Below are 14,562 nucleotides of genomic sequence, written 5' to 3' on the forward strand. Positions count from 1 at the left end.
AGAAAGAAGTCAATTTATATGAATCTGTTTTTTTTCCTCGGCTTCTGATTGGTTGACTTGTTTTCTTTTCTTATTGTCTCCAATAGAATATGGAAAGAAGAAAATGCTTTTTATCAAAGTTCGTAAATATCGATCGTGTCGTTTTTGTCGATTTAATTGCATCAATAATTCCACCTGCTTATGCAATACTGTGTGTTAGTTTTACTCAGACAATTAACAAAAGAATAGAATTAGATTTATCTAGTATGTAATGAAACGACTATTAAATAAAGCTGAACACTTAAATTTTTTTACACTTGTTCACTCCAAAGAAGATATATTTTCACTTAAACCTGAGGTTATCTCTATAGGAAGCTTTGTGAGGAGATGAGCAAGAATCCGGAAAAACCAAGAGACAAAAAGAAAGATATACATTAACATATTTGAATGGTAAATTAAAGCGAGAGAAAGGAAAAATTATGTTCTCAACTTCTTTACTAACTCTGTGTTTGTAAAGGAAATGAGTATCGTCTTTGTAGTATTGAATTTTACTATCCATTTCTAATTCATTCTACTGCAGAGTGGAGACCAATTTAAAAGGGTTTATTTGTTGCTTTCCATTTGTCCGCATGGCGATAATAAAGTATAGTACCATCATCTGATATATCCTTCGGCGAAATAAAGAAAGATATAAATTCTATTGATCAATTTATCTAAGCAACTATATAAATTAATGTTATGGTGTTGTTTATATATTTTATAGACACATTTTTATGAAATGCGTGCCATAGTATATACACTCTGACGGCCATGGTTTTTGTAAGCAGCAACTTGTTAAATCAACAAAGTTATATTCATTTTACAGTAAAATATGACAAGAGAGAGTTGGGTCGGTATGGGTGGTGGTGTGTTGTTGATTGGTCGGGCGACGGCAGAAGTGTATCACTAGCTTCTCTCTTTTCTGTCTTTTGTCTTACGGTTTTTATTTTGAATTATAATTATATATAAATTATTTTGATTTATGATTATATATAAATTATTTTGATTTATGATTATATATAAATTATTTCGATTTATAATTATGCATAAATTATTTTGATTTATAATTATATATACATTATTTTGATTTATGGTTATATATATATTATTTTGATTTATGTTTATATAAATATTATTTTGATTTATAATTATGTATAAATTATTTTGATTTATAATTATATATAAATTATTTTGATTTATGGTTATATATACATTATTTTGATTTATACTTATATATAAATTATTTTGATTTATGATTATATATAAATTTATTTGATTTATAATTATGTATAAATTATTTTGATTCATAATAATATACACATTATTTTGATTTATGGTTATATATACATTATTTTGATTTATAATTATATATAAATTATTTTAATTTATGATTATATATAAATTATTTTGATTTATAATTATATATAAATTATTTTGATTTATGATTATATATAAATTATTTTGATTAATAATTATGTATAAATTATTTTGATTTATGATTATATATAAATTATTTTGATTTATTATTATATACAAATTATTTTAATTTATGATTATATATAACTTATTTTGATTTATGATTATATATAAATTATTTTGATTTATGATTATATATAAATTATTTTGATTTATGATTATATATAAATTATTTTGATTTATGATTATATATAAATTATTTCGATTTATAATTATATATAAATTATTTTGATTTATGATTATATATAAATTATTTTGATTTATGATTATATATAAATTATTTTGATTTATAATTATATATAAATAATTTTGATTTATGATTATATATAAATTATTTTTATTTATTATTACATATAAATTATTTTGATTTATGATTATATATAAATTATTTTGATTTATGATTATATATAAATTATTTTGATTTATTATTATATATAAATTATTTTGATTTATTATTATATATAAATTATTTTGATTTATAATAATATATAAATTATTTTGATTTATGATTATATATAAATTATTTCGATTTATTATTATATATAAATTATTTTGATTTATTATTATATATAAATTATTTTGATTTATGATTATATATACATTATTTTGATTTATAATAATATATAAATTATTTTGATTTATGATTATATATAAATTATTTTGATTTATGATTATATATAAATTATTTTGATTTATGATTATATATAAATTATTTTGATTTATAATTATATATGAATTATTTTTATTTATGATTATATATAAATTATTTTGAATTATAATTACATATAAATTATTTTGATTTATGATTATATATAAATTATTTTGATTGATGATTATATATAAATTATTTTGATTTATAATAATATATAAATTATTTTGATTTATAATTATATGTAAATTATTTTGATTTATAATTATATATAAATTATTTTGATTTATGATTATATATAAATTATTTTTATTTATAATTACATACAAATTATTTAAATTTATGATTATATATAAATTATTTTGATTTATAATTATATATAAATTATTTTGATTTATGATTATATATAAATTATTTTGATTTATGATTATATATAATTTTTTTTGATTTATGCTTATATAAAAAGTATTTTGATTTATGATTATATATAAATTATTTCGACTTATAATTATATATAAATTATTTTGTTTTATAATTATATATAAATAATTTTGATTTATTATTATATATAAATTATTTTGATTTCTGATTATATATAAATAATTTTGACTTATGATTATATATAAATTATTTTGATTTATAATTATATATAAATTATTTTGATTTATGATTATATATAAATTATTTTGATTTATTATTATATATAAATTATTTTGATTTATTATTATATATAAATTATTTTGATTTATAATTATATATAAATTATTTTGATTTATTATTATATATAAATTATTTTGATTCATGATTATATATACATTATTTTGATTTATAATAATATATAAATTATTTTGATTTATGATTATATATAAATTATTTTGATTTATTATTATATATAAATTATTTTGATTAATGATTATATATAAATTATTTTGATTTATAATAATATATAAATTATTTTGATTTATAATTATATATAAATTATTTTGATTTATAATTATATATGAATTATTTTGATTTATGATTATATATAAATTATTTTTATTAATAATTACATATAAATTATTTAAATTTATGATTATATATAAATTATTTTGATTTATAATTATATATAAATTATTTTGATTTATGATTATATATAAATTATTTTGATTTATGATTATATATAAATTATTTTGATTTCTGATTATATATAAATAATTTTGACTTATGATTATATATAAATTATTTTGATTTATAATTATATATAAATTATTTTGATTTATGATTATATATAAATTATTTTGATTTCTGATTATATATAAATAATTTTGACTTGCGATTATATGTAAATTATTTTGATTTATTATTATATATAAATTATTTTAATTTATGATTATATATAAATTATTTTGATTTATAATTATATATATAGATTTTTTTGAATTATTATTATATATAAATTATTTTGATTTATGATTATATATAAATTATTTTGATTTATGATTATTTATAAATTATTTTGATTTATTATTATATATAAATTGTTTTGATTTATGATTATATATAAATTATTTTGATTTATGATTATATACAAATTATTTTGATTTATGATTACATATAAATTATTTTGATTCATTATTATATATAAATTATTTTGATTTATGATTATATATAAATTATTTTGATTTATGATTATATAAAAATTATTTTGATTTATAATAATATATAAATTATTTTGATTTATGATTATATATAAATTATTTTGATTTATTATTATATATAAATTATTTTGATTTATGATTATATATATATTATTTTGATTTGTGATTATATATAAATTTTTTTGATTTATTATTATATATAAATTATTTTGATTTATGATTATATATAAATTATTTTGATTTATAATAATATATAAATTATTTTGATTTATGATTATATATAAATTATTTTGATTTATTATTATATATAAATTATTTTGATTTATAATTATGTATAAATTATTTTGATTTATAATAATATATACATTATTTTGATTTATGGTTATATATACATTATTTTGATTTATAATTATATATAAATTATTATTATTTATGATTATATATAAATTATTTTGATTTATAATTATGTATAAATTATTTTGATTTATGATTATATATAAATTATTTTGATTTATGATTATATATAAATTATTTTGATTTATAATTATATATAAATTATTTCGATTTATGATTATATATAAATTATTTTGATTTATGATTATATATAAATTATTTTGATTTATAATTATATATAAATTATTTTTATTTATGATTATATATAAATTATTTTGATTTATTATTATATATAAATTATTTTGATTTATGATTACATATAAATTATTTTGATTTATGATTATATATAAATTATTTTAATTTATGATTATATATAAATTATTTTGATTTATTATTATATATAAATTATTTGGATTTATGTTTATATATAAATTATTTTGATTTATGATTATATATAAATTATTTTAATTTATGATTATATATAAATTATTTTGATTTATAATTATATATAAATTATTTTGATTTATGATTATATATAAATTATTTTGATTTATGATTATATATAAATTATTTTGAATTATAATTATATATAAATTATTTTGATTTATGATTATATATAAATTATTTTGACTTGTGATTATATATAAATTATTTTGATTAATGATTATATATAAATTATTTTGATTTATGGTTATATATAAATTATTTGGATCTATAATTCTAAAAAATTAATTTGATTTATGATTATATATAAATTATTTTGATTTATAATTATATATACATTATTTTGATTTATGGTTATATATATATTATTTTGATTTATGCTTATATAAAAAGTATTTTGATGTATAATTATGTATAAATTATTTTTATTTATAATTATACATAAATTATTTTGATTTATGGTTATATATACATTATTTTGATTTATAATTATATATAAATTATTTTGATTTATGATTATATATAAATTATTTTGATTTATAATTATGTATAAATTATTTTGATTTATAATAATATATACATTATTTATATTTATGATTATATATAAATTATTTTGATTTATAATTATATATAAATTATTTTGATTTATAATTATATATAAATTATTTTGATTTATGGTTATATATACATTATTTTGATTTATAATTATATATAAATTATTTTGATTGATGATTATATATAAATTATTTTGATTTATAATTATGTATAAATTATTTTGATTTATAATTATATATACATTATTTTGATTTATGGTTATATATACATCATTTTGATTTATAATTATATATGAATTATTTTGATTTATGATTATATATAAATAATTTTGATTTATGATTATATATAAATTATTTCGATTTATGATTATATATAAATTATTTTGATTTACAATTATATATAAATTATTTTGATTTATCATTATATATAAATTATTTTGATTCATGATTATATATAAATTATTTTATTTATGATTGTATATAAATTAATTTGATTTATAATTATATATAAATTATTTTAATTTATGATTATATATAAATTATTTTGATTTACAATTATATATAAATTATTTTTATTTATAATTATATATAAATTATTTTAATTTATTATTATATACAAATTATTTTGATTTATGATTATATATTAATTATTTTGATTTATGATTATATATAAATTATTTTGATTTATGATTATATATAAATTTTTTTGATTTATAATTATATATACATTATTTTGATTTATGATTATATATAAATCATTTTGATTTATAATTACATATAAATTATTTTAATTTATGATTATATATAAATTATTTTGATTTATGATTATATATAAATTATTTTGATTTATAATTATATATGCATTATTTTGATTTATGATTATATATAAATTATTTTGATTTATAATTACATATAAATTATTTTGATTTATGATTATATATAAATTATTTTTATTTATGATTATATATAAATTATTTTGATTTATAATTATATATAAATTATTTTGATTTATTATTATATATAAATAATTTTGATTTATTATTATATATAAATTATTTTGATTCATGATTATATATACATTATTTTGATTTATAATAATATATAAATTATTTTGATTTATGATTATATATAAATTATTTTGATTTATGATTATATATAAATTATTTTGATTTATGATTATATATAAATTATTTTGATTTATAATTATATAGGAATTATTTTTATTTATGATTATATATAAATTATTTTGAATTATAATTACATATAAATTATTTTTATTTATGATTATATATAAATTATTTTGATTAATGATTATATATAAATTATTTTGATTTATAATAATATATAAATTATTTTGATTGATAATTATATATAAATTATTTTGATTTATAATTATATATGAATTATTTTGATTTATGATTATATATAAATTATTTTGATTTATAATTACATATAAATTATTAAAATTTATGATTATATATAAATTATTTTGATTTATAATTATATATAAATTATTTTGATTTATGATTATATATAAATTATTTTGATTTATGATTATATATAATTTTTTTTGATTTATAATTATATATAAATTATTTTGATTTATGATTATATATAAATTATTTCGACTTATAATTATATATAAATTATTTTGTTTTATAATTATATATAAATTATTTTGATTTATGATTATATATAAATTATTTTGATTTCTGATTATATATAAATAATTTTGACTTATGATTATATATAAATTATTTTGATTTATAATTATATATAAATTATTTTGATTTATGATTATATATAAATTATTTTGATTTATTATTATATATAAATTATTTTGATTTATTATTATATATAAATTATTTTGATTTATTATTATATATAAATTATTTTGATTAATTATTATATATAAATTATTGTGATTCATGATTATATATAAATTATTTTAATTTATAATAATATATAAATTATTTTGATTTATGATTATATATAAATTATTTTGATTTATTATTATATATAAATTATTTTGATTTATTATTATATATAAATTATTTTGATTTATGATTATATATACATTATTTTGATTTATAATAATATATAAATTATTTTGATTTATGATTATATATAAATTATTTTGATTTATGATTATATATAAATTATTTTGATTTATGATTATATATAAATTATTTTGATTTATTATTAATATATGAATTATTTTTATTTATGATTATATATAAATTATTTTGAATTATAATTACATATAAATTATTTTGATTTATGATTATATATAAATTATTTTGATTAATGATTATATATAAATTATTTTGATTTATAATGATATATAAATTATTTTGATTTATGATTATATATAAATTATTTTGATTTATAATTATGTATAAATTATATTGATTTATGATTATATATAAAGTATTTTGATTTATGATTATATATAAATTATTTTGATTTATAATTATATATAAATTATTTCGATTTATGATTATATATAAATTATTTTGATTTATTATTATATATAAATTATTTTTGATTTATAATTATATATAAATTATTTTGATTTATGATTATATATAAATTATTTTGATTTATTATTATATATAAATTATTTTGATTTATGATTACATATAAATTATTTTGATTTATGATTATATATAAATTATTTTAATTTATGATTATATATAAATTATTTTGATTTATAATTATATATAAATTATTTTGATTTCTGAATATATATAAATAATTTTGACTTGCGATTATATGTAAATTATTTTGATTTATTATTATATATAAATTATTTTAATTTATGATTATATATAAATTATTTTTATTTATAATTATATATAGATTATTTTGAATTATTATTATATATAAATTATTTTGATTTATGATTATATATAAATTATTTTGATTTATGATTATATATAAATAATTTTGACTTATTATTATATATAAATTATTTTGATTTAGGATTATATATAAATTATTTTGATTTATGATTATATACCAATTATTTTGATTTATGATTATATATAAATGATTTTGATTCATTATTATAGATAAATTATTTTTATTTATGATTATATATAAATTATTTTGATTTATGATTATATAAAAATTATTTTGATTTATAATAATATATAAATTATTTTGATTTATGATTATATATTAATTATTTTTATTTATTATTATATATAAATTATTTTGATTTATGATTATATATATATTATTTTGATTTATGATTATATATAAATTGTTTTGATTTATTATTATATATAAATTATTTTGATTTATGATTATATATACATTATTTTGATTTATAATAATATATAAATTATTTTGATTTATGATTATATATAAATTATTTTGATTTATTATTATATATAAATTATTTTGATTTATAATTATGTATAAATTATTTTGATTTATAATAATATATACATTATTTTAATTTATGGTTATATATACATTATTTTGATTTATAATTATATATAAATTATTTTGATTTATGATTATATATAAATTATTTTGATTTATAATTATGTATAAATTATTTTGATTTATGATTATATATAAAGTATTTTGATTTATGATTATATATAAATTATTTTGATTTATAATTATATATAAATTATTTCGATTTATGATTATATATAAATTATTTTGATTTATTATTATATATAAATTATTTTTGATTCATAATTATATATAAATTATTTTGATTTATGATTATATATAAATTATTTTGATTTATTATTATATATAAATTATTTTGATTTATGATTACATATAAATTATTTTGATTTATGATTATATATAAATTATTTTAATTTATGATTATATATAAATTATTTTGATTTATAATTATATATAAATTATTTTGATTTCTGATTATATATAAATAATTTTGACTTGCGATTATATGTAAATTATTTTGATTTATTATTATATATAAATTATTTTAATTTATGATTATATATACATTATTTTTTTTTATAATTATATATAGATTATTTTGAATTATTATTATATATAAATTATTTTGATTTATGATTATATATAAATTATTTTGATTTATGATTATATATAAATAATTTTGACTTATTATTATATATAAATTATTTTGATTTATGATTATATATAAATTATTTTGATTTATGATTATATACAAATTATTTTGATTTATGATTATATATAAATGATTTTGATTCATTATTATAGATAAATTATTTTGATTTATAATGATATATAAATTATTTTGATTTATGATTATATAAAAATTATTTTGATTTATAATAATATATAAATTATTTTGATTTATGATTATATATAAATTATTTTTATTTATTATTATATATAAATTATTTTGATTTATGATTATATATATATTATTTTGATTTATGATTATATATACATTATTTTGATTTATAATAATATATAAATTATTTTGATTTATGATTATATATAAATTATTTTGATTTATTATTATATATAAATTATTTTGATTTATAATTATGTATAAATTATTTTGATTTATAATAATATATACATTATTTTAATTTATGGTTATATAAACATATTTTTGATTTATAATTATATATAAATTATTTTGATTTATGATTATATATAAATTATTTTGATTTATAATTATGTATAAATTATTTTGATTTATGATTATATATAAAGTATTTTGATTTATGATTATATATAAATTATTTTGATTTATAATTATATATAAATTATTTCGATTTATGATTATATATAAATTATTTTGATTTATTATTATATATAAATTATTTTTGATTTATAATTATATATAAATTATTTTGATTTATGATTATATATAAATTATTTTGATTTATTATTATATATAAATTATTTTGATTTATGATTACATATAAATTATTTTGATTTATGATTATATATAAATTATTTTAATTTATGATTATATATAAATTATTTTGATTTATTATTATATATAAATTATTTGGATTTATGTTTATATATAAATTATTTTGATTTATGATTATATATAAAGTATTTTAATTTATGATTATATATAAATTATTTTGATTTATGATTATATATAAATTATTTTTATTTATTATTATATATAAATTATTTAGACTTATGATTATATATAAATTATTTTGATTTATGATTATATATAAATTATTTTGATTTATGATTATATATAAATTATTTTGAATTATAATTATATATAAATTATTTTGATTTATGATTATATATATAAATTATTTTGACTTGTGATTATATATAAATTATTTTGATTTATGCTTATATAAAAAGTATTTTGATGTATAATTATGTATACATAATTTTTATTTATAATTATATATAAATTATTTTGATTTATGGTTATATATACATTATTTTGATTTATAATTATATATAAATTATTTTGATTTATGATTATATATAAATTATTTTGATTTATAATTATGTATAAATTATTTTGATTTATAATAATATATACATTATTTATATTTATGATTATATATAAATTATTTTGATTTATAATTATATATAAATTTTTTTGATTTATAATTATATATAAATTATTTTTATTTATGGTTATATATACATTATTTTGATTTATAATTATATATAAATTATTTTGATTGATGATTATATATAAATTATTTTGATTTATAATTATGTATAAATTATTTTGATTTATAATTATATATGAATTATTTTTATTTATGATTATATATAAATTATTTTGATTTATAATTATATATACATTTTTTGATTTATGGTTATATATACATTATTTTGATTTATAATTATATATGAATTATTTTGATTTATTATTATATATAAATAATTTTGATTTATGATTATATATAAATGATTTCGATCTATGATTATATATAAATTATTTTGATTTATTATTATATATAAATTATTTTGATTTATAATTATATATAAATTATTTTGATTTATGATTGTATATAAATTAATTTGATTTATAATTATATATAAATTATTTTAATTTATGATTATATATAAATTATTTTGATTTACAATTATATATAAATTATTTTGATTTATAATTATATATAAATTATTTTAATTTATGATTATATATAAATTATTTTGATTTATGATTATATATAAATTATTTTGATTTATAATTATATATGAATTATTTTGATTTATGATTATATATAAATTATTTTGATTTATAATTACATATAAATTATTTTGATTTATGATTATATATAAATTATTTTTATTTATGATTATATATAAATTATTTTGATTTATAATTATATATAAATTATTTTGATTTATGATTATATATAAATTATTTTGATTTATGATTATATATAAATATTTTTATTTATGATTATATATAAATTATTTTGATTTATAATTATATATAAATTATTTTGATTTATGATTATATATAAATTATTTTGATTTATGATTGTATATAAAGTTTTTTGATTTATTATTATATATAAATTATTTTAATTTAATATTATATATAAATTATTTTGATCTATTATTATATATAAATTATTTGGATTTATGATTATATATAAATTGTTTTGATTTATAATTATATATAAATTATTTTGATTTATAATTATATATAAATTATTTTGATTTATGATTATATATAAATTATTTTGATTTATTATTATATATAAATTATTTTGATTTATAATTATATATAAATTATTTTGATTTATGATTATACATAAATTAGTTTGATTTATAATTATTTATAAAATTACGTTGATTGAATTACTGTTCATTTATTTTGACACTCTTCCTCTGTTGTATTATGCTGTGTATTTTTAGTCATTCCACGCCAGAGTTAAATATTTCTTACATTCTTTCATGATCTTGATTTCTCGATCGGAATGTAGTGTTGACGTCAACGCCAGCAATCCTATTTATATCTGGTTTTGCCCAGCTTCAATATTTTCCGGCGTTCTCCGTCACCTTTGCCACATTAATACGATTTATTCAATTCCGATCGATTTTATGTATTTGTAAACAATTATTTATTCAAACATGTGCTAAACTGCTTTCTAGCACCGTTTAACTATTTTTCTTCTTGTTTTGTTGTCTATTTCAGGTGGTACTATAGATGTCGTAGCCCACAAAGTGCGCAAAGACGGTCGCATCCGTGAACTGTTCCGTGCCACAGGAGGCGCCTGGGGTGGAACGGTCATCGACAGACAGTTTCTCAATTTAATGGTCGGCATTTTCGGCGAAGAGTTCATGAACGATTTCCAGATACAGCACCCGAAGGATTACGTCGAACTGCTGCAGGACTTCGAGGTGAAGAAACGCGGCGAAGGCGAGAGCATCCGCGTGTCGTTGCCATATAACTTCTGCCATTTTAAATTTGACGGCAAGACCGTCCAAGAAGTCATTAAGGCCTACGCGTCGCAGTCGAACAACGAGGTCAAGTTTTCCGGTGGCAAGTTAGTCGTGTCGCCGGACAAGGTCAATTCGCTTTTCAAAGATGCCCTCCAGCAGATTAATGACCACGTCGAGTCCCTGTTGCAACGCACAAAACTGAAGGACACTAAATACATCTTTCTCGTCGGCGGGTTTGCCGAGTCGGTGCGGTTGCAGCGGTCAATCAAAGACCAGTTCGGCGAACGAGTCACTGTATTAATTCCGGAAGAAGCAAGTTTGGCTGTGGTCCGAGGAGCGGTCGCATTTGGTCACGACCCGAGCACCATCTGCCAACGAATCTGTCGATATACGTACGGTGTTGGGTCGTATCTGCCGTTCGAGGAAGGCAGCCACCGGGAAGACTTGAAGGTGGTGTCCGAGGATATGGTGCTCTGCAAGAATATCTTTCAGGTGTGGGCTGAAGCTGGGGAGGTAATCGGCATCAACGAGATCTGGCGCGAGACTTACACGCCGATTATCACGAACCAGCGAGGGATCATGTTCGAATTTTTCAAATCCGCAAAAAGGAATGTAAAATACGTCGATGAGGAGAACGTGGAGAAATGTGGGTGTTTGGTGGTCGAAATGCCGGACCTCACAGGGGATAAGAGCCGAGCTGTTGATCTTGAAGTGACATTTGGTGGGACAGAAATCAAAGTGGTCGGTTATGATCATACGAGCCACACCCACCGAGAAACGTATATTGATTTTCTATCAGTGTGAATTGTCCTCCAACTGAAAGTGTATGCACGTGTGTGTGTTTGTTTGGGTGCCTGAATAAATGCGAAGTGGGGAAAGAAGGAGGGAAAGTTAAAGGCAGATCATCGTACAGGAGTAAAATGATGACATAAAAAGAGAAAAAGATTGAAATTAAAAGAAAAAATGAAAGCAAGAAAAAGAGAGAATGCTTTAAGATTGATTCTGTTCTCACTGAGACACGTTCGAGTTAGATTGAAATCTACAACTTCTAACTATTGATTATTTTAGTTTACCTTTTCAATTCCTCTATTGTTTTTGAATGTCAGGTATAAAATGATTATCCGAAGCAACATAAAAAAATGTTTACGAACTGAGTACTTTGAATCTTGTCAAAAACCATTATTAAGGTTATCACAGAGCACGAACGAATAATGTAAAAAACTTGCATTTCTTTTATAAATCTGCAAAAATGTTTAGCTCGCATTAAGTAGCCATCAGAGATTTTACTAATATTTGTTATTTCCTGGACCAATTCTATTCTCTTATAATTAGAATAATATTTACTACTATTATATATTGATTTCTATCTATTTCTATCTATTCAGGCGGACATAAAATGGTGCACAATTCTTCTGTTTAAATAATGAATTAAACTTGTTCTCTCATGGATCTTCTTCAAGTTCAGAAAACAAGAAAGATATAAATTGTATTAATCAGCTTATCTAAGTAAGTATATAAATTAATGTTATGCTGTCGTTTATATATTTTATGGGCGAACTTTTATGAAATGCCTGCCATAGTATATACATTCTGATGATCGTGGTTTATAACTAAGGTTTATCTTTTTTAATAAAAAAAGTACAATTCTACGGGGTTTAAATAAAGGAAATCTTCACCTATTTTTAAATGCAAGTATATTTATTATTTAAAAAAAAGGAACATTTTTATGCGATTAAAAATAACGGACGATCCTAGTCCTCGTTATTATATGACACAAGTTTACACAGTGAAAACAATGAACAGTTTTAAGTGTTAATCTCAGTATTTAACGGGATTAAATAAAGCAAACATTTATTAATTTTATTAACGAATTAGCGAGAGGGGGCGCCCTGCTTTGTCCGGTCATAAAATACGCTTAAATATGATATTTTAATTCGTCCAAATTTCGTATTATAAAGTCGTGATTTCAAAAGTAAAAAAAAAGTATTTGGGTGCCACCAGCAAGAAT

The 14,562-nt window shown here is 14.4% G+C and overlaps 1 protein-coding gene across 1 annotated transcript in view; it reads left to right on the forward strand.

The window, feature by feature from the left end:
* The window catches only part of LOC145277597 (heat shock 70 kDa protein 12A-like), a 150,993-nt gene extending 136,752 nt beyond the window's left edge, over positions 1-14,241 (forward strand). The window contains exon 4 of the mRNA XM_080129113.1: positions 12,307-14,241. Within this exon, the coding sequence (XP_079985239.1) occupies positions 12,307-13,358 (1,052 nt within the window). The 3' untranslated portion in view covers positions 13,359-14,241. The remainder of the gene's footprint in view (positions 1-12,306) is intronic.
* Positions 14,242-14,562: the final 321 nt, after the last annotated feature.

The sequence above is a fragment of the Euprymna scolopes genome, chromosome 6 (genome assembly GCF_053919585.1).
Source record: "Euprymna scolopes isolate OS-2025 chromosome 6, ASM5391958v1, whole genome shotgun sequence".
In the NCBI taxonomy this organism is placed as follows: Eukaryota; Metazoa; Mollusca; class Cephalopoda; order Sepiida; family Sepiolidae; genus Euprymna; species Euprymna scolopes.